The 25,484-nt window shown below is 51.9% G+C and overlaps 9 protein-coding genes across 9 annotated transcripts; 7 read left to right on the forward strand and 2 right to left on the reverse strand.

Annotated features, from left to right (window-relative positions):
• Positions 1-1,051: 1,051 nt before the first annotated feature.
• Positions 1,052-4,594, forward strand: BDP55DRAFT_697138 (cytochrome P450; the record flags this gene model as incomplete). Its single annotated transcript, XM_060577648.1, has 6 exons — positions 1,052-1,124; positions 1,193-1,273; positions 1,344-1,623; positions 1,684-2,539; positions 2,602-3,094; positions 3,177-4,594. 6 exons carry the CDS (start codon positions 1,052-1,054, stop codon positions 4,592-4,594), a joined length of 3,201 nt encoding a protein of 1,066 aa, XP_060425010.1.
• Positions 4,595-5,144: 550 nt separating this feature from the next.
• Positions 5,145-6,598, forward strand: BDP55DRAFT_697139 (uncharacterized protein; the record flags this gene model as incomplete). Its single annotated transcript, XM_060577649.1, has 6 exons — positions 5,145-5,460; positions 5,554-5,630; positions 5,687-5,805; positions 5,859-5,888; positions 5,944-6,421; positions 6,473-6,598. 6 exons carry the CDS (start codon positions 5,145-5,147, stop codon positions 6,596-6,598), a joined length of 1,146 nt encoding a protein of 381 aa, XP_060425011.1.
• Positions 6,599-6,912: 314 nt separating this feature from the next.
• Positions 6,913-8,777, reverse strand: BDP55DRAFT_561323 (cysteine synthase; the record flags this gene model as incomplete). Its single annotated transcript, XM_060570073.1, has 5 exons — positions 6,913-7,512; positions 7,578-7,999; positions 8,051-8,141; positions 8,197-8,320; positions 8,392-8,777. The coding sequence occupies 5 exons, from the start codon at positions 8,775-8,777 to the stop codon at positions 6,913-6,915; spliced, it is 1,623 nt and encodes a 540-aa protein (XP_060425012.1).
• Positions 8,778-9,973: 1,196 nt separating this feature from the next.
• Positions 9,974-11,940, forward strand: BDP55DRAFT_561436 (multidrug resistance protein fnx1; the record flags this gene model as incomplete). The annotated part of the gene is made up of 8 exons (XM_060570079.1): positions 9,974-10,147; positions 10,209-10,342; positions 10,404-10,653; positions 10,761-10,936; positions 11,008-11,207; positions 11,264-11,621; positions 11,683-11,748; positions 11,823-11,940. The coding sequence occupies 8 exons, from the start codon at positions 9,974-9,976 to the stop codon at positions 11,938-11,940; spliced, it is 1,476 nt and encodes a 491-aa protein (XP_060425013.1).
• A 3,407-nt stretch (positions 11,941-15,347) lies between these two features.
• BDP55DRAFT_697142 (succinate dehydrogenase cytochrome b subunit) lies at positions 15,348-16,112 on the forward strand (the record flags this gene model as incomplete). The annotated part of the gene is made up of 3 exons (XM_060577650.1): positions 15,348-15,387; positions 15,458-15,539; positions 15,668-16,112. 3 exons carry the CDS (start codon positions 15,348-15,350, stop codon positions 16,110-16,112), a joined length of 567 nt encoding a protein of 188 aa, XP_060425014.1.
• Positions 16,113-16,733: 621 nt separating this feature from the next.
• Positions 16,734-18,180, reverse strand: BDP55DRAFT_636232 (TATA box binding protein associated factor; the record flags this gene model as incomplete). Its single annotated transcript, XM_060572862.1, has 2 exons — positions 16,734-17,728; positions 17,790-18,180. The coding sequence occupies 2 exons, from the start codon at positions 18,178-18,180 to the stop codon at positions 16,734-16,736; spliced, it is 1,386 nt and encodes a 461-aa protein (XP_060425015.1).
• A 1,157-nt stretch (positions 18,181-19,337) lies between these two features.
• On the forward strand, positions 19,338-20,498 carry BDP55DRAFT_697144 (NADP-dependent oxidoreductase domain-containing protein; the record flags this gene model as incomplete). The annotated part of the gene is made up of 3 exons (XM_060577651.1): positions 19,338-19,360; positions 19,420-19,927; positions 20,001-20,498. 3 exons carry the CDS (start codon positions 19,338-19,340, stop codon positions 20,496-20,498), a joined length of 1,029 nt encoding a protein of 342 aa, XP_060425016.1.
• Positions 20,499-21,152: 654 nt separating this feature from the next.
• BDP55DRAFT_636234 (methyltransferase domain-containing protein) lies at positions 21,153-22,498 on the forward strand (the record flags this gene model as incomplete). The annotated part of the gene is made up of 4 exons (XM_060572863.1): positions 21,153-21,483; positions 21,546-21,568; positions 21,625-22,379; positions 22,444-22,498. The coding sequence occupies 4 exons, from the start codon at positions 21,153-21,155 to the stop codon at positions 22,496-22,498; spliced, it is 1,164 nt and encodes a 387-aa protein (XP_060425017.1).
• Positions 22,499-24,244: 1,746 nt separating this feature from the next.
• BDP55DRAFT_561339 (DJ-1/PfpI family protein) lies at positions 24,245-24,998 on the forward strand (the record flags this gene model as incomplete). Its single annotated transcript, XM_060570074.1, has 2 exons — positions 24,245-24,541; positions 24,606-24,998. The coding sequence occupies 2 exons, from the start codon at positions 24,245-24,247 to the stop codon at positions 24,996-24,998; spliced, it is 690 nt and encodes a 229-aa protein (XP_060425018.1).
• Between the last annotated feature and the right edge of the window lie 486 nt (positions 24,999-25,484).

The raw sequence follows: 25,484 nt of genomic DNA on the forward strand, positions 1-25,484 counted from the left end.
ATCTGGGCAAGTTATGTATGAGGGATTTGTCTTGGCGGTCTAGTCAGTTGCGGATTTGGGGGACGGGCGCTTGCCACTACTTATTTATGGGGAGCAGTAAGCTTTTCTGATTTTAGCATGACCCCCAATTCGCCGGTCAACTCCTTGTCGGCTTTCCTGTCTGGGGTAGAAGGCAAGGCAGTTATACGTATATGCAATGCGGTATTAATCTCCAATGTCTTTGGAGCTTTGACATCAGTTCTCTCTGCGGTCGCCCTGGCAGGTCTTCTTTTGTGTATTCGGAGGCCTCCTCGTTGTAAACAGTCATTCTACGGGAATGAAGAAATACCTTTCACATGAGAAATTTGTCTTTAAAGATACCTCATCTTGACTTTAGTGGTCATATTACTATTGGCATGGCCTATCGTAATACTGACTGCCAGTGGAGCCTGGTGCTGTACGAGATGCGACATGCGTTCTTTCCCCAAGGTAACTTACGGCTTGACTTGTCGTGATATTCGGCCACGGCTCCAAGCCCCCTTCGGGGAAACAACCCTTCTGATGGCATATCCTCATGGCGGATGTTGTAAGTGGTTCTGTCAAAGTCGCATGTATCCTCAGACACCTGAAAGCTTGGAGGTCTCAACGTCCTTGGCGAAAATCCCTCGTGGGTCTAAAGAAACCATCAACAATCGCAACTGCCGAAGTTGATGGGGTCTATTGTCCTTTCGCTCCGTCATCAAAAACTTTGTTTTGCCTCGATCTTGAGAAATATTTCGCGCAATGCAACAATTGCATCTAGAGAGACCGACAATCGGCACACTAAGTTCCGTCGGAACGTAGCTTTCGAAGCTAGACTGCGCGTCCCCTGACGAAGCTGTCACTGAAGTCTTGGTGCAAAGTCTCTGCATTATCCTTAAATTTCTTCTCAAAAACACGGGTACTGGAGATATTTTGTCTTAAGACCATCTCAAGTCAAGCATTCGTCCAGCCTCCCCATGACATGACATTCTAGAAGCCACTCTGTCGCATATCATAAGCTCAGTGATCAAAATTCATCTGGTTCAGGACCATGGACATGAGAATCGATGGCGAGTCAACTAAAATTCCTCTTAGTATTCCAGTCCCTATCCCCGGACCCAAACGTATGTTGTCTAGAATAGCCATTTTTTTGCCACCTGAATCAAGGGGCACATTGTTGAACACGTCTTAGCACTGCCTATCCTCGGCAACATCTTGAACATCGATCTCGTCAGCCCTCTAGACTCCCTTATTGGGCTTGTTAGCAAATACGGTAAGCTCTTGGCGTTTCGCATTTCTTTCCTCTAACACACGTGTGCAGGTTTTCGATGCTAATGTCCCAGGCCCCATTTTCTCTCTGGCCTTTGCCGGCACAAGGGAGATAATTGTCTCAAGCCGCGAGCTCGTTGATGAACTCAGCGATGAGAGCAGATTTTGCAAAATCGTTACGAGCGGCGTTGAGACGATGCGAGCAGCAGCCGGCGATGGACTCTTCACAGCGCAGCATAACAATCATACCTGGGGCGTGGCACACCGCATCCTCATGCCAGTATTTGGACCCTTGAAGATCCGCAGCATGTTCGATGATATGAACGATCTTTCTGAGCAGCTATGTCTCAAATGGTGAGTAACTCATCATGCGGCGTCCGGACAGCTCCCGCATATCTGACTGACAGGCAAAAGGGCCCGACACTGTCATTCTGCGCCTATTGAGGTAGCTGATGACTTTACCCGGCTAACGTTGGACACCATATCTCTCTGTGCCATGGATTATCGCTTCAATAGCTTCTATCTCGACAAGAAGGCTCATCCGTTCGTAGAGAGCATGGTGAACGTCCTCGCTGAAGCGGATCTGCAAGCTGTTCTCCCCAACGTTTTCAGTCTACTTCGGCCCAGAGCAATGTCCAAGTTCCGGAATAACATAAAGCAGATGCAGGCTACTTGTCGCGAGATTATTGCTCAAAGACGTCAAGCCGACGGCCAAAGAATGCCTCATGACCTCCTCGATGCTATGCTCAATGGCAAAGACCCGGACACTGGTGACTCTCTGAACGAAGAGGCAATCGTGCACAACATCATCACTTTTCTTGTAGCCGGTCACGAGACTACTTCTGGTCTTTTATCTTTCGCCATTTACTACTTAGTAGAGCATCCTGAGGAGTTGAAGAAGGCACGAGAGGAGGTGAACAGAGTGGTCGGTGATGGCCCAATCAACGTACACCATCTACAGCAACTCCCCTTTCTGGACTCCGTCTTACGAGAGACGTTGCGGCTTATGCCTACTGCGCCGGGCTACTATGTTACCCCATTCAGGAACGAGATCATTGGGAACAAGTATCTTGTTAAGCCCGGTGAGGCTTTGTGTGTTCTTCTGCACACACTACACCGTGATCCCAAAGTTTGGGGTTCCGATGCAGAAAGTTTTAGGCCTGATAGGATGAAAAACCTCGAAGATATTCCTCCAAACGCTTGGAAACCCTTCGGAAACGGTATGCGTGGTTGCATTGGCCGGGCGTTCGCTTGGCAGGAAGCCCAACTTGTGCGTAGCCCCGTTATTTCTGTGTTAACCCTCATGCTTCCAATAACTTACTGCCGTCATAGGTCATTTCAATGATTTTACGCAACTTTGATCTTTCGAAAAGCGACCCGGATTATAAGCTCAAGGTGAAACATCTACTCACCATCAAGCCCGCGGGCTTCAAAGTTCGTGTCAGCTTGAGGAATGACAAACGCCCGACGGACTTTCTCAAAAGTCTGAAGGCTGTTCCAGAGTCTATCCCAAAGTCGACGGTCTGTTCGACATTGGTCAAGTCCTTGGTACTTCGCCCAATTACCATTCTGTTTGGTTCAGATACAGGAACCTGCGAGGCAGTGGCTCAGAAAATTGCCGTTGATGCTGGGGCAAAGGAATACAGTCCAAAAATATTGCCTATGAACGATGCAGTTGATCGTCTACCAAGAGATCAGCCTGTCATTATCGTCGCTGCCTCCTATAATGGTCTACCGTCTCGCAACGCAGCCAAGTTCGTGCCCTGGATTCAAGATCTCAAGCCCGGAGACTTACAGCATTTGAAATATGCCGTTTTTGGTTGTGGTATGTTCTGATTACCGCAAGTCCCTGAAGAAACGCGTTGGTAGCCTCGCATTCAGACACGCACTGACGACAAGTATCACAGGTCACAGAGATTGGCCAGCCACCTTATTCAAGGTTCCAAGGTCGCTTGATTCAATGTTGGAAACAGCTGGAGGCCAGAGGCTGTGCACCCTGGGCGCCGCAGACACGGCAGCGACCGATGTCTTTTTCGAAGTTGAGAAGTGGCTGACGAACGACTTGTGGCCAATACTCCTGGGAGACCCTGCCATGAAAGCCAGCAGGTCCAAGTCGGATGTTGGTGTGGAGCTCACGCTCGAAGATCCTCCACGAGTTGTGTTGCGCAGTGGCTTTGTTGCAGCCACCGTCAAGGACATTCGAGTATTGTCGGGCGAGGGGGTCCCAGCAAAAAGACATATTGAGCTGGAGCTCCCACCTGGGACAGTTTATGAAGCAGGTGGCCACGTCCAAATCTTGCCGGTGAATGATGCACAGCTAGTGCGCCGAACTCTGTCATATTTCAGGTTGAGCAGCGACGTTGTCCTCACCATTAAGTCTGAATCTGGACGCCCACTCCCGGTTCCAAGCAATACTCCTATTACGGCGTGGGACCTATTTGCATCCTATGTCGAGTTGACAGGCACCGCAACTCCTGGAAACATTCAGGTTATGAGTGAGCTAGCAGTCTCAGACGAGACCCGCAGGGTCTTAGAGGCCATGTCGAAACGCCTGCTTTGCTCGGAGTCGCGCAACACGGGCCTCAGTGTCCTTGAAGTACTGGAGTCTTACCCAGATCTCAACCTCCCGCTTTCGGAATTCCTAATCCTGCTACCTCAGATGCGTCCCCGAACATACTCCTTCTCTTCTTCGCCAGCTTGGCACTCCAACTCTGCCACTCTTACTTACACTGTTGAGAAGAAGGGTATTGCGTCGAATTATTTGGCTTCGCTCTGTCCAGGAAGTGTGCTCTTTGTTTCACCATTGCCGTCAACATCTCACTTCTGCCTTCCAAGTGCAGCGACTCAAGCAACAACGCCAATCATCATGATTGCTGCCGGGGCTGGTCTAGCTCCTTTCAGGGGCTTCTTACAAGAGCGTGCAATCTCACTACGATCAGGTGCCACCTTGGCGCCGGCACTTCTGTTCTTTGGCTGCCATGGTCAACTTCTCGATGACATGTACCGAGATGAACTCGATGCTTTCGAGGCTGAGAATGTTGTCAAGGTCTTCCGTGCCTTTAGTCGCGAGGGAGATGCGTCCTGCAAGCATGTCACTGATCAACTTCGAAACCATCTGCAAGAAGTCTCCGATCTATGGGAAGTAGGAGCAAACATTTATGTCTGTGGTGGAAAGAAGGTCTCAGATTCTGTGTTTGATGTCCTCGGCCCCGCCCTACACAAGGGTGGCGATGGTACAGGGAAAGAGGCATATGCAGCAGACGATGTCCAGAAGTTCTTCGGTATGGCTACGAAGAGCAGATACGTTGTAGAAGTATTTAATTAAGTGCTAAGTAGATACTGCTACTTTGTTTCCTCCACACTATCCGATTCTAAGGGTCTTTAGGTTTAACAGGCTATCACTGCGCGCGACATGATGCCCTCCAATCAATCCAGGTTGGAGGGGACCTTTGTGACAGGTTCATTCACATCTTGGACCATGAGTGTTATTGAGGCCTTGAGGGGGCGATTCATTTCGCTCGTGAATGATGGGCTTTCATCCGCTGATTTTGAAGAATGATGTCGGAGTCTTACGTTCTCGTAGTTTTTTAATGTCCAGTCGCGCGTCCTGTCGAGCTGGGTGATCATCATCTGAGGACCCGCGCCCTTTATCTGACTAGCGCCCTGCCGCCGATCCGACGCCTTTCACTCAACAAACTCATACGTCAGTCAAGTACATGCATGATGCAAACTTATCTCAATGTTTTGCTCCATTAAGGCTGCTTCATGGATATAAGCACGAAGTCTCATCTGGTCCTTGGTAGATTCCAACGATTGCCGTAGAACTCTTTAGTTAGTAACTCCATTTTCTCCTTTTAAGCTCCGCAGACGCAAGCATGTCAAGTCTTCTTCAACCCCTTGTTGTCGGTAAGCAACTCAGCTTATCTAATCGTGTGTTTATGGGCTCAATGACACGCAATCGACGGGTGAATGATTGCAAGCCCGGGAGTGAACAAATCCAGCACTATTCGCAACGCGCGAAAGACGGCGCAGGACTTATCATCGCAGAAGGCACTTTCATTGACTGGCAAGGCTGTGGCTGGAAGTGGGCACCTCTCATGATCACCGAGGACCATGCACAAGCATGGGAGAAGGTCACGGCGGCTGTACATGCACAGGGTCAGAAGATCTATTTTCAGCCATGGCATCTTGGTAAGTGAGCCCATATGAGTCGTAGGGACTTGAAGTTTCTAACCTTGGACTGTTTAGGCCGCTGCCAAGATGACTAGATTCCAATTATGCAAGAAAAGAATCATTCGGTAGTTGCACCCTCCAAGATTCCGGCCCAGGGGGGGAAATACCGTGATCTTCCTGGCACTCCGGTACGAGCTTTACGAGACTTTAGCAGGTGCCGTTGACACATGCTAATCCGATCCAGGGACATACTCATCATATCACCGAAATCAAAGATCCGCGTGATTTCGTCAACATGTATAGACGTTCTGCCATTCTCGCTAGAAAGGCAGGTTTCGATGGTATCGAGCTTTTAGCTCAAGGGTAAGCGTCGGCGTAGTCATTGAATATGGTGCTCGTCACTGACACGGACGCAGTGGATATCTCTCTCAACAATTCCTCAACTCGTGAGTTCCCATTATCACTACTTCTCATGGCCATTCGACTCTGACATGTCTAAAGGCGCGCGAACATCCGCACCGATTCGTATGGTGGCTCGGTTGAGAACCGGTGCCGATTCATCCTGGAGGTGTCCGATGCCTTGGCCGAAGTTTTCGGTTCCGAGTTCGTATGTATCAAAATCTGTCCCACGGATCAGACAAACGACTCTGTGGTCACTTTTGAAGAAATGCAGGATATCTACACATATCTCATCGAAGAGCTTGTCAAAAGGCGGGTTGGCATCATCAACCTTTCTCGACGCGGCGCAAACCACAATACCGGAACAGGAGACTTCTTCGGGAACACTACGAGGCCGGGTGAATTTCCTCTACCCTTGGGTCATGATCCGGTCATGGACTTCGGACCTTTAGTCAAGTTTCCTAATAGTCCTTCGAAGCTTATGGCCAACTACGATTATACGGTTGACGAAGCAGACCGTCTAGTCCGTGATGGCAAGTTGGATTTGATCACATTCGGCCGGCCTTTCATTTACAACCCAGTGAGTGTCACATTCAGTGTGTATTCGAATATTCTTTCTGATTCACTCCAGGATGTGATCTTTCGAATCCAACATGGCATTCCATTTGCAGAGAACGACCGAGGCACTAATGTCCATTATGGACCGTTCGAGAAACCAAGTCAAAAATATAACGATTGGCCCGTGGCTGTTTCTTAAAAAGCTTTGTCTTCTTGCGGACTGTACTAGTAGTCCTGATAATTATGATCAAATGGAGAAGGAACTTCACGAATTGCGCACGACCAGCGTGGGGCGGAAATATTGCGAGACTCGGGTTTCACTGTTCATTGAAGCACATACCAGAGCAGATTGGTTCGTGTCAGGGTTTTGATGTTTAGAATCAAAATGCTAATGCTCAAGAATTATACCCTTTCCCCGATTAAGCCCCTCGATCTGTGTTCATGCAAGTATTTATGGCCATCATTTCGTATCTTCGTCAGGGTAATAGTAATTGAATACTACGCCTCTCCCCCTCACACCAGCTGAAGGTACGGCTGGCGATGGCCAACTAACTCTTCAACACTCGAAGTGACGGGCATGTCTTTAGAACAAGCCGCCGAGGTAGGCGTGGTAGTTCTCTCCAGCTCTTCCAAAGCACGGAAGCCTCCTCGAACGCTGTCGGCCTCGAAGCCCTTTGCACGCAGGACACTGGTGGCGACTCTAGCGCTGTCGCCGTCGTAGCACAAAACTAGGATAGGCTTTTGTCGATATTCTTCCAGCTGTTTGCCGACGTCTTGGTTCGAGTCAAATGTCGCCTCCAGCTCGAGCCATAGCTTTTCGAGAATCTTTGAGTCAGAAAACGGCTTCCAGTCACTAGACTCGACGACTGGAATGTTCTCAGAACCTGCGATGTGGTGCGTCTGGTAGTCTTCGCGTTGTCTCAGATCGACGATGATTGTGTTTGGAAGACGGGAGATAAGAGCAGCGCTGCTGGTGTCGACGTAGCGTGGCGTGCTCGGCAAATGAGCATCGTTGGTCTGAATAACGCTCGCGGACGGTATTTGCATGAAGACTTCCGTTGCAGTCTTTTCCCATGCCTCATCATAGCGGTGAAGGTCAACCTTTGTGAGGTTCTAAGAGCAAAGTCAGTCTTCTGTGTAAGGATGCTGGAGAAACTCTACAGTACGCCTGTGCATACCTCATTGTGGATTGCAGGGAAGTGCTCAGGTCCCAATTTCGCAAAGTACTCATCGATGTACTGGTAAGGCAAGTCGCAGCAGACAAAGACACAGTGGATCTCTCCAGACTCGTCGGCTAGTTCGTTTAGACTATCTGCCGCGATGCGCTTGTTAAGGAACTGGTAAAGGCCTTGCAGGTTGAAACCAGAGGACGGGCCGGCGATGAGACCTTGCCTGCACAGGTCCAACGAGAGAGAATATGAGTGTTGAGAGCCGACATGCTCGACATGGTCGACTGCAGATCTCCAGGGAAACTCGACGGGTTGAAGAAGAGCGTAGGAACGAGGGCCAGGAACACGGTCACCAGGTGCGGTGCAGACACCCAGCCTGTATACCGACGGCTTAGCTTGCTTGAAGTATGTTCCAAGACCTGTGAGAGTCCCTATTGGTATGTTAGTCGCTGACGACAATACGGAGTTGGCATCAATCCTACCAGAAGTACCCATTCCTGCGCAAATGAGAGAGATTTGAGGCAATTGCTTGAAGATTTGGGGTCCAGTCCACCGTACGTGGGACTTCCAGTTCTACGAGACTTTGTGAGCGCCTGCTCACCATAGATGAACCACGAACTTCACCTACATCGTCATTTTCGTATTGGTTCGGGTTGAGTGCCGTGCCCTTGTCGCTGCCCATGTTTCTTGCGGCGCAAATACCACCTCGTGGGTCTAGAGGCTCAGGTTGAGAAGGGCCTCCGAAGAGGGTACTGGTCAGTAAGTGGTCAGCTATACTATCCGAGAGTTCTTCAAGAAGTCATGAGAAGTGCAATTGTCTTACATGTCCAGACCAAAGAATTGCATCAATCTCAACTTGGCTTGACTTGTCTTGTTGCTGAGAAATGCTCGAACGTCGGGTACGCCGTAATAAACTCGAGAAGCCAGTGACATGGAGATAACTGTTGAGCCAGAGCTATACTCGACGATGGTCTCTGTCTTTCCCGGAACAACCCCATTTTGAAGCAGATTAAGCGCTGGCATGGCCTTGACGTTGTTCGCAGGATGCATCGACATCATCTTGGCGTATATGCGGACGCCATGTTGGCGATAGGGGTTCAAGGCTTCGGGTACCTCGACCAGTGGCAACGGCGGGGCAACATCAGGGTCGAAGTAATTCCTGACTGAATCTGGCCCCGTGTAGACATTGAGGTGGTTAGGTTGAGCCATTGCGATTCAGTGCTACTTCAGACGACTGAGGGTGCTTGTAAAACAAAGAAGAGTGATATCGAATGGTGCTGATTATCAGATGATGTTGTTTTCAGAGACTGCGAGTGCTCTTTTATAATCTCTATTGCTTTCGAAATACCCATCTTTCCGAGGTGTCTAGGAGAGAGAGAAATAACGCAGTTATACAGCTCAAGCTATGATTCGATAGCATCAGTTGGCCATCCTCACAGACATGACCGCTCTCACACGCCGCATATACCCGCGGTCAGTGGACCATCATCTGGCAATGTAACTCTGCTGTGACATTATTAGAGGGCAACCATGAAATCAGGTTGCATGAAACTCGGCCTGTCAGTGGTTTTTGGCATCTTTTCTGCTCGTTTTCATCCCACATCCCCGATCATTCTCCAATGAGTGACGGATGTCGACAACCTCCGGAGCCTGGACTAATGTGATGCCCCTGTCGACATTGGTCGACACCACACTAAAGAAAGCCGATCGACACGAGTCATCAAGGTTATTCACGTTTGCTGACGCTGGGCATGTCTGTCATCGAAGTACCTTGTGAGACAGGCGTCTTTTTGCGTCCTGCAAGGGCATACGTAACGACATCGTGCCGATCCTCCTCCTGGGCCGTAACAGCAGACCCCTAGAAACAACCAAGTAGAGTCGCAATCCGGCTCAAAGGTGCCGTGATGAATGGATCCAAAACCGTTGCGCTTCGACGATATATAAAGAGAGCTCAATTGCGAAGTTTTGGGGGAGTTAGTTTGAGCTCGTTTCCCCAAGTTGAGCATGTTTCGCGGGAGCATTCCAGCCAATCCACAAGGGTTCTCGTTGCCAAGCCCATCCCTGTCGGACGGGGTCAGATCGTCAGATGTCCGCGCAGGGGTTTTGTTTCCACCGGGCCACTTGCCTTCACGATGGTTTTGAAAACAAGCAGTAGTCACAACTTGGCATTCGGCAGTATAGAGACACATATCAGGGGTTCTCGTGTTTAACAACGCACCGATGCGACTTTGGGCATGTCGCCATTCACCCTGATGGCCGGGGTTCGGTCTCCGATCCTACGAACGACCGACGCCGGGGGCTTTTTTCCTCGCCTAGTTGCTCGCGCGTCTTTTGAGCTGGACAGACGCAGCCACAATTTCTTCGCTTCTTCGTGAGCAAGTCGAGACTTACACTCTATCCTTAATATGGCCACTCAGAACGACAAGACGAGCGGTATCCTCACTGAAGCTGCTCCGGATACTCCAATTCAACCTGTAGCAAGCACCAGTCCAGAGTTGGCGAATGTCTCTGAAGATGAGAAGCCTACGCATGAGTTCAACGAGCAGACAAACTACGTTCGTCCCAGGACCATCATCACAGTAAATTGACCGACCGATCAGATACATCTATGCAACTTCTCGACTGACCAATATTTTTCAGATCTTCCTAGCCTGCGCCAGCGTGGATCTGGTTGCTCTTATGGACCAGACCACACTCGCAGCCAGTCTCAACATCATCGGAAATTCTCTCAATGCCAGTAATCAGACAGCTTGGATTGCCAGCGGCTATTTCATGTAAGTACCAACAAACGATTGTGTACTTTACATGGTGAGGAAACTAAGAGATTCCAAACAGAACATCCACAGTCGGTCAGCTCCTCTATGGACGCCTGTCGGATATCTGGTCGCGGAAGGTGATTCTACTCATTGGCTTGGCGATATTCTTCACTGGCTCCCTCGCCAGCTCGGTCTCAAATACTGGGACTCAACTCATTATCTTCCGAGCATGGACGGGTATAGGAGGCGGCGGCTTGATGACCGTCGCCCAAATGATTGTGAGCGATGTGGTGCCGCTCAGGGAAAGGGGCAAGTACCAAGGCATTCTGGTAAGTGTGCCTCTACCTGTGTGGTCACAAGACCCAATGACAACATCAAGCCTAAACGGGCGACGATGGCTTTCGCCTTATCCAGCAGTTGCTGACAATCATTCAAGGGCTCCGTAGTTGCCATTGCAAACGGTATCGGGCCCGTCATTGGCGGAGCTCTCGCTTCCCAGTCCAAGGACTCGTGGAGATGGATCTTTCGTCTGAACATGCCTCTCACTCTACTTTGCACAGTCTGCGTCATCTTCTTCATGCCGCTCAGAAAGGTGGAGGGTAACTGGAAACTGTGAGTGCAGTTTGGTCTTGAACCTGAGAGCAATCTCAATCGCTCAGCGTTGTTACTTACATCATTGTCAGTAAACTCAAGGCTGTAGACTTCGTTGGAAGCTTCCTTGCCTTGGCTGGAACAACTGTCCTCATGCTCGGCTTGACGTGGGGTGGAGGTGATTATCCCTGGAACTCAGCGCACGTCATTGCCACCCTCATAGTAGGATTCTTCGTATGTGTCGGCTTCGTCTTTTGGCAATGGAAAGGAGCCAAGTTTCCTCTCGTTCCCCGTAAGTCGGCCCGAACGATGCTTGTAACGGAAAGAGAAACTCACCAGGCGTTCTAGTACACATCTTCAAGTCGAAGATTGTTAATGGCGCATGTATCACCATGGCCATCAACGGATGGAACTTCGTCGTCCAGGTTTACTACATCCCAGCCTTCTATCAACTAGCCTACGGGTACTCGGCAACAAAATCCGGCGCCATGCTTCTTCCAGTCACTTTGACACAGACGCTCTTCAGTACTTTGGCAGGTCTTGTGGTGCACAAAGTCGGGCGCTACCGAGAATGCATCCTGCTGGGTTGGGTGATGTGGGCCGTCGGCATCGGTTTGATGTCAACGCTCGATGAGAACTCAAGCGTGGGGAAGCAAGTCGGATACTCGCTACTTGTTGGTGCCGGTGTTGGCAACACATTACAGCCGTAAGTGATGCAGAGAGTTCGATGCCGCTTTGCTAAGTTCAAGCAGACTGACACCTCTCAGGGCATTGATCGCGATCCAGGCCGGTGTGAGCAGAAAAGACATGGCTGTGGTCACATCATTCAGGAAGTGAGCTACCTTCAGGATTCCTCATTCTTACTCACCATAGCTTGGGAATGATGAGGAACTGACAACTTGCGTAGTTTCATACGGAATCTTGGTAGCACTATCGGACTCGCCATTTCTGGGACCATCATGTTAGCCCAACCCTTTCAACCCCTAAGCCCACATGTTCCTCCGCAGAAGCTAACAATAAGATGACAGTAACAACATCCTCGCAAGCAACATCGCGAGCCTTGACTTGGGAGACGACGAGTCCCGGAAGCTGCTCGCAAACCCTCAGCAAGTGTTATCCAGTTTACCTCAAGCCGAGGCACAAAGCCTACGGGCTGCAATCTTGCCCGGTTACAGGAAGGCGTTCCGCGTCATCTTCTTGGTCATGGCAGGCCTTGCGGCTGTCGCATTCTTTGTGGCGTTCTTTTTGATGCCCCAAGTAGAACTGAGCAGACCTGACGATGCCAAGTTAAAGGAGGATGCCCGTGAAAATGAGGACAGGAAGCCAGTCGAGGAACAAAGAACAAAGGCTTGAATATATCTCTAATCTCTCACGACGAACATGTAATGAGCTGCGGGGCTCGATCATGTCCGATGATATAATAAGACTCCATCAGCTCGCTTAGACTCGAAGTCTAAGAGCTGTTTCCAACTTCAAGACTATGATACGCACTCTGTGGGGTCACATTTCCTCCCTCACTCTCGCTTATGTCATGCGCTCTTTAACTCCAACAAATAAGCCTCGAGGGGCCTCTCTCATAGTCCCGTTCAGCCACACTTCGCACCACAGTGGACGTGAGGGTAGTCGTCTGGGCAAGTGCACCTAAGCCACAGGAACTTATCCTTGCATCTTCCCATGGTACAAGCACCATAATCATCTGTGCAGGCAGTTCCCTTGGACGAAAAGGTGAAAGGTTGACAGCTCTTGGTGATGGCCGTGACGGTACCGGCTGCGTAAAGTCCGGTGAGGATGAGAGACAACTTCATCTTCTATCTCCAAGTTAAAACAACGTTCTTTTCAAGCGACTGCCCATGCTAAGTGACCTACGAGTGAAGAATATGGGTCGAACTGTTATGAAATGCGGTTGCTTGGGCTGGCTGAGGAGTTGATGTGAGGATGACAGGCTTAGAGGGTGGGTTCATAGCCTCGAGGACACGCCATGGTTTTAAATGCGCATACAGACTGACATGTCCGGAGGGTAGCACCACAGATTTTCAGTCACTCATTTGCTGATTCTAAGCCAAAGAAACTTTGTTTATACGAGTTGTCATGAACAGGCTCACGGAGTCATGCCATGCTCAATTTTGCTGTTCCCACCATTATCACTGGCCAGGGCCCAGGTTACGGAAGTCAACAAGTAGACCTGTGGACCACTCCGACGCCATGGTCTTCTTCAGAGAATGTCTGCTTAATGCTAGTCCTACTGATCGAGATCAAGGTTCGCCAAAGCAGCAGAATTTTGTCATGTCAACTAATAGATATATATGAATACCTCAACCCTTGTCGACTAGATTACACTAGCTAAGAGATACGTCCCAGTCACCCAAGCTTTGTTCAGCATGGATGTGAACAGCGATATTATCTTCTGATGCGTGAATAGCTTCTCGCAAGTATCGGCAAGGAATAACCTGGGGATCACTGGTCAGTTGTGTGGTACTCTGTACGCTGAACCGCTATGCACAGCAGAGTGCTGGCTGTCACTGCTCGGCGTAAGTTGCGGGAAGATGGGTGACGGCGATCCGAGTCTTTGCTTCTGTGGTCCACTTGGCTGCTCTGACTCGCTCACGGTACTAAAAACACAGCTAAACATCGTATTGGCCGAAGATCCTTCTGTTTCGCGCAGTTGTCATTACTCCTGATCTTCTGAGAAATTGATGCAAGACGTAGGCGTCTCCATGGCTCCAAACCTTATCGTCCGCGTTACCGGTTGCGCGGCGCTGTCTTCGGCACTGCCGAAAGAGCAACCAAGTTGAACCAACACTACGACAAGGTTTCGACCAACCTACGCCATTGTGTCTACGGTACAGAGTATGATTCCTGGACGAGTCTTGAAAGTTGGGAACAAGTCAGCACGGATGAACACGCAGTGTAGTGCCACGCTCATCGGTTGGAAAAAATGAGAGCAACCAGTGAAGCTTCCTCTCAGTGGAACCCGCCATCTCTCTGAAAAAGAAGAACAGACAGCGAACGTAGAGGCACAGTCTGAATACAGGTCCATGTAAAGCTATCGCGGGCCGCGAACTCAGTTAGACTACGGTCCCTGGAAGCTTGTTCTTATTGACTCCTAGGATTAAGCTACTGTCCAAAGACATGAGGCTGACGAGACTATGATTATGGTTTGGTGGTCGCCACATGTAAAGAATCCGAGACCGAGATTGTCGGGTTCTACCTGTCAAGGTCCCAAGGACCATATTATGCCGAGATCATGGGTTTTTGTCTAGTGAGTCAACATCTTAAATCAACAACGACGCCAGAGCGCAGGATTGCACCACAATTCGAGAAGCAACGGTAGGGAAAACGCTGCCAGCAGATTGTCGGAAACTCCACGAGGGCAGTTCCCTCAGTCTTAGCTTACCTCAACGCTGATAGACGCCGTAGGCATTGAAATCATGAGCGTCGTGATCAATGACTGCGAGGTTGGTGATGAATAGTCGTTTCGACTTATCCACTCTCGCGAGTGGCAGCACACGACAACGCATTCAGTCTTGACAGTGCCCAGTGAAATTGGCCTAAGCTTCGAATGCTTCATGGTCTCATTTTGCGAGGCAGGTTGGATCATAACCAGGGACAGACTGACCAGTCTCGAGGTAGCAGTCGTTCGACACCAGGTTACGCTTCATACAGGCATCAAGCCAAGCGCGAATTCGCCAGACATAAAATTCATCTCCTCTGGACACCACAACAACATCACTTCATGGCGAAAAGTATGTAGATGCCTATAAATGAAACGGTTTCTAGACGGTGCAAACCAGAACCCGAGATCAACGAAGGATCCAATCCCAGTATTACTCTCCAACCACCCATAACCCAAGGGTTTTACCAGCAGCGCCTTTCATGGGTGAACCATTTCCTCCCAATGGAAGAAAGGCCACCATTAGTTATGCTGCGGCGGGCGGCCGTTGCTATCTGAGGAGAGAAGAGAGGAAAAGAAGGAGGAAAAGACGCGCAAGGTCGACGCGGTTTTGTGTGCTGCGAAAGAATTTTTCCAGGGATGGTCTGTGCGGAGGGGTGGTGCTTAGCTAATGACGGTCATAGTGGGTCCCTACCCTGAGGGATTCTCGTCTAAGCTTTTTTCCGCCAGCGCCCAACGTGCCAGCGTTCCCTTTGCGGCGGAGATCACGTGTCCCAGAAAGCTTAGGAAGTGGTTCGCGCTGATTGGTTGATGGGTAGCCGAAAAGCCGAGGGGATTCCCGTGCTTCGCTTCAATCGGAGAGTCCAGCGATCCAAGGTGCAGAGTCTCCAATTTATTCTTCTTTGGTGCAAGGAGCTTGACATCAACACCCTCAAACCCCCGACGACTCGAATCCCTCTGCCTCCGGCCGAATTACCTACGCGCCCTCCCCGAGACCGATATCCCTCGATCACAAAGAATAACGCACTTTATACCGACACAATGATTGCGCAAAGGGTGGGCGTGTCGGCCATGCGCCGAGGTTCGTTTACATCATCGAAACTCTGGACGGAATAGAGGACAATGGAAGGCTGACGAGACCCAATCAACAGCGGCAACGAAGCCCTCCGTCTTCTTCAACCAGCAGATCCCCAAGATTGTTGCTTCACAAAGCATGTCGACGAGCCAGTCTCGGTACGCAATTGGCCCCCGTCTTCCCCTTGGCCCTCAAGGCACATGCTCCCGACTATTCCCTCACAAACGACCCCAAAACACTCGATAGACCAGTATCAAGATACTAACATACCCTCCCAACCTCACAGCCCCGTCGCAACCACCAAGCTCACCCCTCAAGATGGCCTCGAGCTCCTCGCAAAGCAGCGCCTCAGCCGCCCCATCTCCCCGCACCTGACAATCTACAAGATGGAGCAGACCTGGTTCGGCGCCTCCATCTGGACCCGTATCACCGGCGGCGGTCTCTCGGCCGCCTTCTACGTCTACTTTGGCACCTACCTCGTCGCGCCCCTCCTCGGATGGCACGTCGAGAGCCAGTCCCTCATCGCCGCTTTCGGTGCCCTCCCGCTCGCCGCAAAGGGTGGCCTCAAGTTCCTCGTCGCCTGGCCTTTCACTTTCCACTTCTTCAACGGTATCCGCCACTTGACCTACGATTTCGCCCTCGGCTTCGCCAAGCCTGAGATTGTCAAGTGGGGCTGGGTCATCTGGTCTAGCTCGCTTGTCGCGGCTGTTGGCCTCGCCTTTGCGTGGTAGATGGAGAAGGAAATTAGGGGCTGCTGAGGGGTTCAGTGGATATGATGGTACGTGGTAATCGGGCACGGGGATGCGGCAAGGAGAAGAAGGTTACGGTGACGACATCACGGACACCGAGGGGGCCAGAAGAAGATGAGAGTGATGGGAGATTTGGGGGGTAACCTGGAGTTTTATTGGTTGGCGCCTGGAAATTGCTGGGCGTACGGCCTCCTTCTGCCTAAAAGGCGAGAGGGATTGTATAGACTGAAAGCTGTAAAAACGAATTCCCTTGAGTAACAAGCATGTTAATCAATTGTTCCAACCACTTCATGGGGTCTTGGTTTCGTCCATGTGGAGCAGTGTCTACTGAATAATATTGGCATTGAATCAATGCTGGTGAATGCTGGCGCCGAAAAAATTAGCAGCATTAAGTTCACACGATCAAACCCTGACGCCTCAAGCAACTCTTCACGCGATCAATGACAAACAAGCATCACTCAAAAAATGTAAGGTAAAAAATGGGTTAACTGCCAGACGCCAATGGTCTCAATTTATGTGGTATGCCTCCCTAGAACCATGTTTTGCCATGCCTGATCCAAACGCCGTTACGCCTCCCAAAGACAGTCCATGCTCGCCAGACTATCACTCGATGTTTCTGGCATCCAAGACATGTTTGATTAGTCTCCGGTTGCCCAGGCTATTCAGCCGCTCTCCGAGGATGGGCCCGATGAACTCGTTGAGCTCAGCGGCATAGCTGTTGGCGCTCCCGTTGATGCCATTGACGGTCGTTCTGTCGTCCTCAATCATGGTAGCAATAGCCTTGAGAATTCCACCGACGAGCATCTCAAACTCGATGCTCTCGCCCTTGTCCTTGAGAGGCTGCAGAATGTTGTCATTGTAGGCTCTCAGGCACTTGAGTACCAGAACCCGCACCGCCTCAGGACCACCAGCGGACGCAACGCCCGTGATGGCGCCAAAGTGCGTTGAGGGCGGCTTATCCGGGTCCATGAAGAACTTCAAGCACGTCCGCACCAGTTTGGGGCGCAGCAGGTTATTCGAGGCGGCGTACTTGCGCGCAATCTGACCGAGCAGCGACGCGGAGAATTCTCTGAGCTGGTATTGCTCGCGCATGGCGTCCGCACCATCCTCGGCGCCGATCTTACGGCTGAGGATGCACGTAAGTACGGGTGCGGCGATGGCGTTGGCGTAGGGGTCAAGGTAGAGCTTGGTGTTTGCGATGAGGGCAGATGTGAGCTCCATGGCCTGGCGAAGTGTGAAGACGTCGTCGAGACGATGGGTGACCTGGTTCGCGACGAAGTTTATGAAGTAGGGGATCAGCTGATGCAGACCCGGGTCATCGCGAACGGATTCGAGGGCGGCCTGGCGGAGGCGCACCACCTCCTCGTCGGGGTTATCATCGAGGACGGCGTTTTGGACCTTTTCGAAGTAGAGGATGAGCTCCTTGGAGACGACGTGCTTAACAGCCGGGCGGAAGGAGAGGTTGTCGTTGCCGGCGAGGGCAGCGAGGGCTGGGTTGGCACCCTGGCCCTTGGGTACGAGTTCTTGACTTCGTGATTCGGCCGTGGTGGGGTTCTGCGGGATGGAGGGTTGAACGCCTTCGATGGCGAGCCAGTGGGCTGGGTTGGCAACAGTTAGCAGATGTGACAGAGATTTTGGAGAAGGTATGAAATCACGTACCCGTAAAGCTCATGTCACGCGGCACTTTGGGCAAAGGAGCGTTGATGAGCTTCTCGAAGTCGACCTCCTCATCTTCAAGGTAGAAGAGCGGTTGCCCGGGTCCCAAGCTAGCCTCGCCGTATCGCAGTGGACGCGTCGAGTCGTAACCGTAGAGAGGCTCAATATTGAGAGCCTTGAGCGCGGTGCTAATATCGTTGACGGTCAGAGTAGTACGGCGGGAGGCACGCATGAAGCGCAGAGCCTCGACGAGGACTTGTCCGATCCGGTACTCGACATCTTGCGTCAGGCAGCGCAATGCATCGTCGTTCAGGTTGGGGATTCCGACGGACTCTGCGACGTCTTTGACGTTGTCTGGGTTCCAGAGGAGCTTTGGCGCGTCCTGTTGCGCCATCGCGCCGTTGGTATACAAATCAAATGGTAAACGCGACGAAGTTGCGTGCGAAGTTGAAGGAAGAAGACGAGGCTGAGTGATGGAAAGTTGGGGTAGCGGGCACGGCTAGCCAGGGGACGAGCTCGAGACGGCGCAGGGGAGATTCAGCCCACTGAGCCCAATTGAACCTGGAAGGTGAGGTTCTCGGTGTGGAGCCAACAGGAACCGGCAGTGGAAGGTGCATTCAGCGGGTTTTACTCCTTTCCTGGTTCATTGAGGCAAGGATCTAGAAGAAATTCTTCCAGTATTTCGAGGTATTGAATGCTGTTCGAAAAAAGAGAACCTTCCCCGTATGGTGATTCTGCGTGTTAGTATTAGTATTATAGTAAAATATCATTTTCGGGGATTGCTCGAGCCACAATCAGCAATGGCTAAGGTGAGGTACCTATAGATTTACTGGACACCAACAAGATCGTGCTGGAATCAATGGCACAACCATTGCTTGTCTTTGGGCTCATCAATATCAGCTAGGTGGCCATACAACTGACATCAACTAGCAGAAAGTAGATGTTGAATTTGCAACCCTCGGGAAGTTGGAAGCCTTTCGGTACGAATATTAACCCCGAGCCTCATGCGTTCTTGGCACTTTCAGCCCTCCCGGATGGGGACAGTGCTTGGACTTGGTATTGCTGACCCAACGACGTTATAGCTTTACTCAAGAGTAGATACCGTCAGAGCATGGCTTGCCTTGACGTGCCTTACAACACTGTGTAACCGGACGATTGACCAAGACTCGCCGAGAGTCAGCCAACTCCCCTAACTCCATGTTCCCCGTTCCTGTGGCTGCTGCGTGTCATGACATAGCGGAACGGCGCTAATGCAATTGGATTATTTAGTGGGCCTCGAGCCGGTACGGGCCCGGAGACGCGGCCAACACCCATGCTGTGATGCCGAGAGCGAACGTGTAAGTCCGTCGAGAGGTATGGTTTTTGCTGTATCTAATGGCTTTTCTCGCGGGATTCTGTTAATACTGAGAGGTATAAAGAGCTGGCTGGACCAGCACGATCATCCCTTCTCTAATTCCAGCACTCACTTCACTTACACGCTCAAAAGCTTCTCATAAACACTCTTGTTCAGTTGTGCACATTACTCTCCATCCAATATCCAACTAGTTCGCCATGGATTCAATGAAATACGTGCGGTAAGTTCTCGACATCATTCCCGTTGCCACGAACAACAAAAGCTGACTCCTCCCAACAGCGTGGGCAAATCCGGCCTCAAGGTCTCCCAAGTCATCCTCGGCTGCATGTCCTTTGGCGACAAGAACTGGCAACCCTGGCTCCTTGACAAGGACGAGGCCCTCCCCATCCTCAAATACGCCTTTGACCGCGGCATCAACACCTGGGACGTGGCCGACACCTACTCCAACGGCAGATCAGAAGAAATCGTCGGCGCCGCCATTAAGGAGTACAACATCCCCCGCTCCAAGCTCGTCGTCATGTCCAAATGCTTCCAGTTCGTCGACGAGAACAAGGGACCCATCGACCCGGCCAACTTGACCAGCAACGATGGTCCCCGCGTGAACCAGGTCGGCCTGTCCAGGAAGCACATCCTCGAGGCCGTGGATCGTAGTGTTGAGCGTCTCGGTACCTACATTGACGTCCTCCAGATCCACAGGATGGATCGCGATGTGCCCCCCGAGGAGATCATGAAGGCTCTTCACGATGTCATTGAGAGCGGCAAAGTCCGCTACATTGGCGCCAGCTCAGTGAGTCCTCAATTACGCTCCTCTTCCTCCATTCTCTGGCAAAGCTCCAGTCTCCTAACACATCCTTACTCAGATGGCCGCCTGGGAATTCCAAATGCTCCAAAACGTAGCAGCCCGCAACGGCTGGCACCAATTCATCTCAATGCAAGGCCTCTACAACCTCCTCTACCGCGAAGAAGAGCGCGAGATGAACGCCTACTGCAACGCCACCGGCGTCGGCCTCTTCCCCTGGTCCCCGCTGGCGGCCGGCGTCCTTACGCACGGGTGGACCGACCGCTCCGATCCCCGCGAGCAAAAGGATCCCTTTTTGCAGATGCTGTTCCGCGGCGCGGAGAATGGCGCCGACAGGGCCATTGTCGGGCGCGTCGAGGAGCTGGCTGGGAAGAAGGGCGTGAGTATGGCGCAGGTTGCGCAGGCGTGGCTGTTTTCCAAGGGGTGTATGCCCATCTGTGGGTTGGAGACGAAGGAGAGGATTGACCAGGCTGTGGGCGCTTCAAAGGTTCAGCTTTCTGAGGAGGAGGTGAAGTATCTTGAGGAGGTGTATGTTCCGAAGTTGCCCATGCCTTTCTAGATGTTGCAATTGCTTCGGTGCAGCATCGTAATCTTGGTCCAGTCAAATAAAACGGATGGCAACCTTTCAATGTTCTCTCGAACATCCACATTCACATATGACAGCCATAGTTGCAAGTTTGCTCCTGGCATACGATTTGCTCCCTCCATGCAAAATTTCCATGTAAATGTCGAAACTTCCAACACTTGGTAACATAAGAAACTCACAAAGCCTTTATGCAGGACCCCAAGTTTGTCCCACATCGGCATCGACAGAATTGCACGTTGTGCGCCTGAACAAAAGCAGCAGCCACGAAGCATCTCAGCAGATTCCCCAACCTGCAAGAGTGACTATCGAGTCTAGCGACGTCAGCTAGACAAAGGTGACTTAGAGTCTCACTTGTTGATTCGTCAAATCCGTTCGCCGCTAAGATGAGTCTCGCGGGGGTTGACCTCTGTAGCGGATTCGGTACCAGCAGAACCCCTCGGCTGGAATTGGAGAGAGTCCAGACACTGCCTGATAAGGAATCTGACGCCATGGTCGAATAGCCGGAAAAGGCCATCATTTGGGTTTTGGGGGGGATTCGGCTGCGCTTGCGACACTTTTTGTTCAGCTCAGCCTCGCATCTAAAAGTGTCGCTACTTGCTCCATCTCCCGTGATTATTGGTATAAGGGATGATGGAGGCTTCAAGCGGTACAGACGAGAGGCACGAGCCGCCACCGGCAGATGGACCCAACGAAAGGGAAAGCAGCATCTCGACTGCGCATTCGACCATTGACGATGACCGATCCAGCAGACTGACATCAAACGCGCTCGACGAGCTGAACGCGTCGCTCATTGACAGCAGCACATCCGTGTCGCTAAGCATCGACACGGACATTAGCGACGCCGACTCGGCCATGGGCATCGATGTCGGCCGCGCCTCCTCGTCCGCCTCGGTGGCATCGAGCGTGTACCGCTTCGTCGAGGAGTTTGGCAGGACATATCACGCATATAAAGAAGGAAGTACGTTGGCGCAACTGCATGCAGGAACTTACCTTTTGAACGCCACGCTGACTGTCGCGCAGAATACTTCCTCCCCAATGACGAGGTATGCGAAGCCCCTTACATGCGATATCGCCAAGGCCAGACTAACACACCCCCAAGCAAGAGCAAAGCCGCCTAGACCTCCAACACGCCATCGCCCTCCGCATCTTCAACGACAAGCTCGCCCTCGCCCCCGTCACCAACCCGCATCGCGTCCTCGACATCGGCACAGGCACCGGCATCTGGGCCATCGAGTTCTCCGACAGGAACCCCGCATCGGAGGTCCTCGGCACGGACCTGAGTCCCATTCAGCCGGAATACGTGCCCGCCAACTGTCACTTTGAAATCGACGACGCCGAGGACGAGTGGGCTTTCAGTCATAAATTCGACTACATCCACGGCCGGTACATGTGCACCTCCATCTTTGACCTTCCCAAACTTTTTCGCCAGATCCACGAGAACCTCAACCCGGGCGGCTGGGTCGAGTTCCAGGAGACCGTCATCGACTTCAAGGCCGTGGACGGGTCGCTCGAGGGCACGGCGCTGCGGCGGTGGAACGATCACCTGCTCGAGGGGATCCGCAAGGCCGGGCGGGACGCGCTCTCGGCGTTAGAGTACGCGCGGTACATGACGGACGCGGGGTTCCAGAACGTCGAGCAGAAGAGGTTTGCGGTGCCGGCGTCGCCGTGGGCCAAGGGGAGGAACCAGAAGATTTTGGGCGCCATGCAGATGACGAATAACCTCGAGGGCGTGCAGGGTATCACGATGAAGATCTTTTGTCAGGTGCTGGGCTGGACTCGAGAGGATGCCGAGATGTTGCTCATGGATGTGAGGAAGGATATGGCGGACAAGAATATCCACGCGTATATCACGAGGTGAGTCCCCCCTTTGCGTATAATGGATGTCTGTTGCCGCCTGCGCTGACGACGATGGATGCAGTATGTCGGTTTGGGGACAGAAACCCTCCCAGGGGCCGGAAGCGGCGGCCTCCTGAAGCGGTTGCGTCTGTGTTCAAGGTAATAGTTGCCAGGTCCTCGAGTACGCGGAAGAAGAAACATCCTCACGTCCGTTATGAAATAGAGTATCCGTACGGGGGACATGCATCATGTCGTGTTGTAGCTCATCTCGTTCTCGTATCATATTGGAACTCCGCCATGTTGCGGAGCTGCAGATGGAAAAAGAATAGCTGTTGTTTCTGCCGCGACAGCTGTCATTCAAGAAGTCGGAGCAGTTGGTCAGCTTGTATGCAAACACGATTCATGTTCCGTTCGTCTCATGTAAGAGCTACCTTGGCTGAAGAATGGTTGTCTGAGAGTAGTGTACGAACCCAAACCAACCAAAAACCTAGCAGCAAACACTCCCTACCGTCCGGCGTCACCACATCTTTAGAGGCTTGGTATAATTGCGGGAATGAGTGTGCGCGCGACACACGCATACCGCGGCACCTCCGAGTGCTAGCCGCCATGCCCGTCTGGCCTTGTGGATGCGAGCCGAGGCCGTCGAAGTGATGATCCACTTCCGATGGTCCCATGCCGCCGTGGAAACTCTGAGAAACCGACAACGAAAAAAGGGCGATGCTATCACTCGTGTAACTGTGCCGTGGGGTGCCGTGATATTCATGCCAAGTTGGCCGATGGTCCGGTGAATCTGTGCCGGAAAGGGCATCAACGCCGGTGGGGAGGGGGGCCTCTTCGCTCTTGCCTCTCTCCACGGAGCAGTACGAAATACTTCCATCGGCGTTATGACGACTCGCCCCATCGGCATTAAGACATTTCTCTATAACTCTTAGTAAGCCTCGTCTCGAAGTCCTCGATGGTTTCCCTTGGATCAAGAACCAACTCGAACCAAAAGAGACGATCTTCTTCGTCAAAGTCGTTCAAACCCCACTCGCTCTGGCCGATCCATCCACTCGGCTCGCCGTATTTGCAACATGCCAACCCCAGACCCTTGACACCCCGTGCTCGCCCTCCAGCCCTCCAGATGCTCGGATGCCCCTTCTGGCAAGGCATGGAAGCAACCGGAGAGTTTATTCGCCCGCATTGCTTTGTCAAACAAGCGTAAACACTCACACACACGCATACGCACACACACACACACACACACATGGGGGCATGCCGCACTTCTTCGAAGAAAGAAGCTGTGGAGTCGTTTCCGCGGGACCGCCATGAAGAGTTTGTTGGCGCGGGGGGTAGTTTCTTCCACCGCCAGCTTATGGATATGAGCGAGTCATACCAAGAGCAAGAGGTACCTGCAGCCGGGCCCGAATTTCAACCCCGGCACATGTCACTCAGTCATCACTCAAGAGGCAGAGGACGAAGCATACGCAGACACGGCAGAGCAGGGGGATAGTCTTCAGAAACTGTTGTGACGTCAACCTGACCAATTGGCGGGGTGAAGCTCTTCATGCACTCTCCCCCCTTTCCGCACCTAGACTGCACATTCCGCTTCGTGCCAGGGGGATAAGCTCAACGGCATCCCGGACAAGCTGCTTGTTTTCCAATGGTGGGGTCAGTGCCTTAAGATAATTACCATGATGGCCAGACCGTCGATGGAGCTACCCATGTGTATGATGGGGTTGCGATGAAAGTACAAAAGAGCTCGATGCCCCCGCGCGGTTAGGCAGTCCCGGACAGAAGCTCATTACACTCAACTTTGATACCCAAGATACCCTCATAAATCAAATCAAACAAATCTTCAATCCAACTTTCTACCTTTTCATACACATACAACATCATACGCAATGGCTCCCAAGGTTCTCATCGTCCTCACCTCCGTCGACAAGACCGAAAAGTCTGGCAAGCCCATCGGCTGGTACTTGCCCGAACTCGCCCACCCCTTTGACGTCCTCAAGGAAGCCGGCGTCGAAATGACCTTTGCCTCTCCCAAGGGCGGCGTCGCGCCCCTCGACCAGGCCTCTGTCGAAATGTTCGCCAGCGACCCTTCCTCCAAGAACTTCCTCGAGAACCACAAGGCCATCTGGGAAAACACCGAGAAGCTCTCCAACTTTGTCGGCCGCGCCTCCGAGTTTGACGCCATCGTACGTTTGCCTATACTCTCTCCTCCGTACCTTGCTATCTGAACATCACACTAACACATCCCAGTTCTACCCCGGCGGCCACGGCCCCATGTACGACCTCGCCTTCGACGCAACCTCCCACGCCCTCATCGCCGAGTTCGCCGCCCAAAACAAGCCCGTCGCTTCCGTCTGCCACGGCCCCGCCGCCGTCGTCAACGCAAAGCTCAACGACGGAAGCTACCTCGTCGCTGGCAAGACCGTCACCGGCTTCTCCAACACCGAGGAGGACCAGGCCGGCTTCACCCCCGAGATGAACTTCATGCTCGAGGACCGCCTCAAGGAGAACGGCGGCAAGTACGAGCTCGCCGCCGAGCCCTGGGGCGAAAAGGTCGTCGTGGATGGCATCGTCATCACCGGCCAGAACCCCGCCTCCGCCCATGGCGTCGGCAAGGCTATTGCCAAGGCCCTCGGCTTGTAAATTATTTCGTTGGAAAATGATTGTATGAAATATTATGATTGGGGTCTGGGGAAGGCTATATAACTATATCCAAAATTTGAAGCGTTTTTGCCAACTCAACGTCGTTCCCGAGGAACTCCCCTGCTAAACAGTGTGAAATATTTGAAGCTCCATCATGATCGCCTAATTCCTAGCCAGGTTCCGACGACAGTACACATAACGGGTCGATTTCTCGACCAGAACCAAGACAACGTACGTCATGCATCAAAAGACTTATGTGGCTACAAAGTGATTGTATTATTAAAGTCCAAAACAAACAAACTACTAGTGCTTTTCCCTTTCGTAATTGACTTTTCTTCGGTAATGCGACACACCATTCCGAACGATGGCTGAAACTGAGTGGTACATCTGGCACACTTGCAAACGCCCATTCCATCTAATGCAAAGTGGTATGCCTTAACCTCCGGACACCTGATCATACAATCCGCCCGTGTGGAATTTCCGCCT

Source organism: Colletotrichum godetiae (assembly GCF_030913485.1).
Source record: "Colletotrichum godetiae strain CBS 193.32 chromosome Unknown BDP55scaffold_51, whole genome shotgun sequence".
Taxonomy (NCBI): Eukaryota; Fungi; Ascomycota; class Sordariomycetes; order Glomerellales; family Glomerellaceae; genus Colletotrichum; species Colletotrichum godetiae.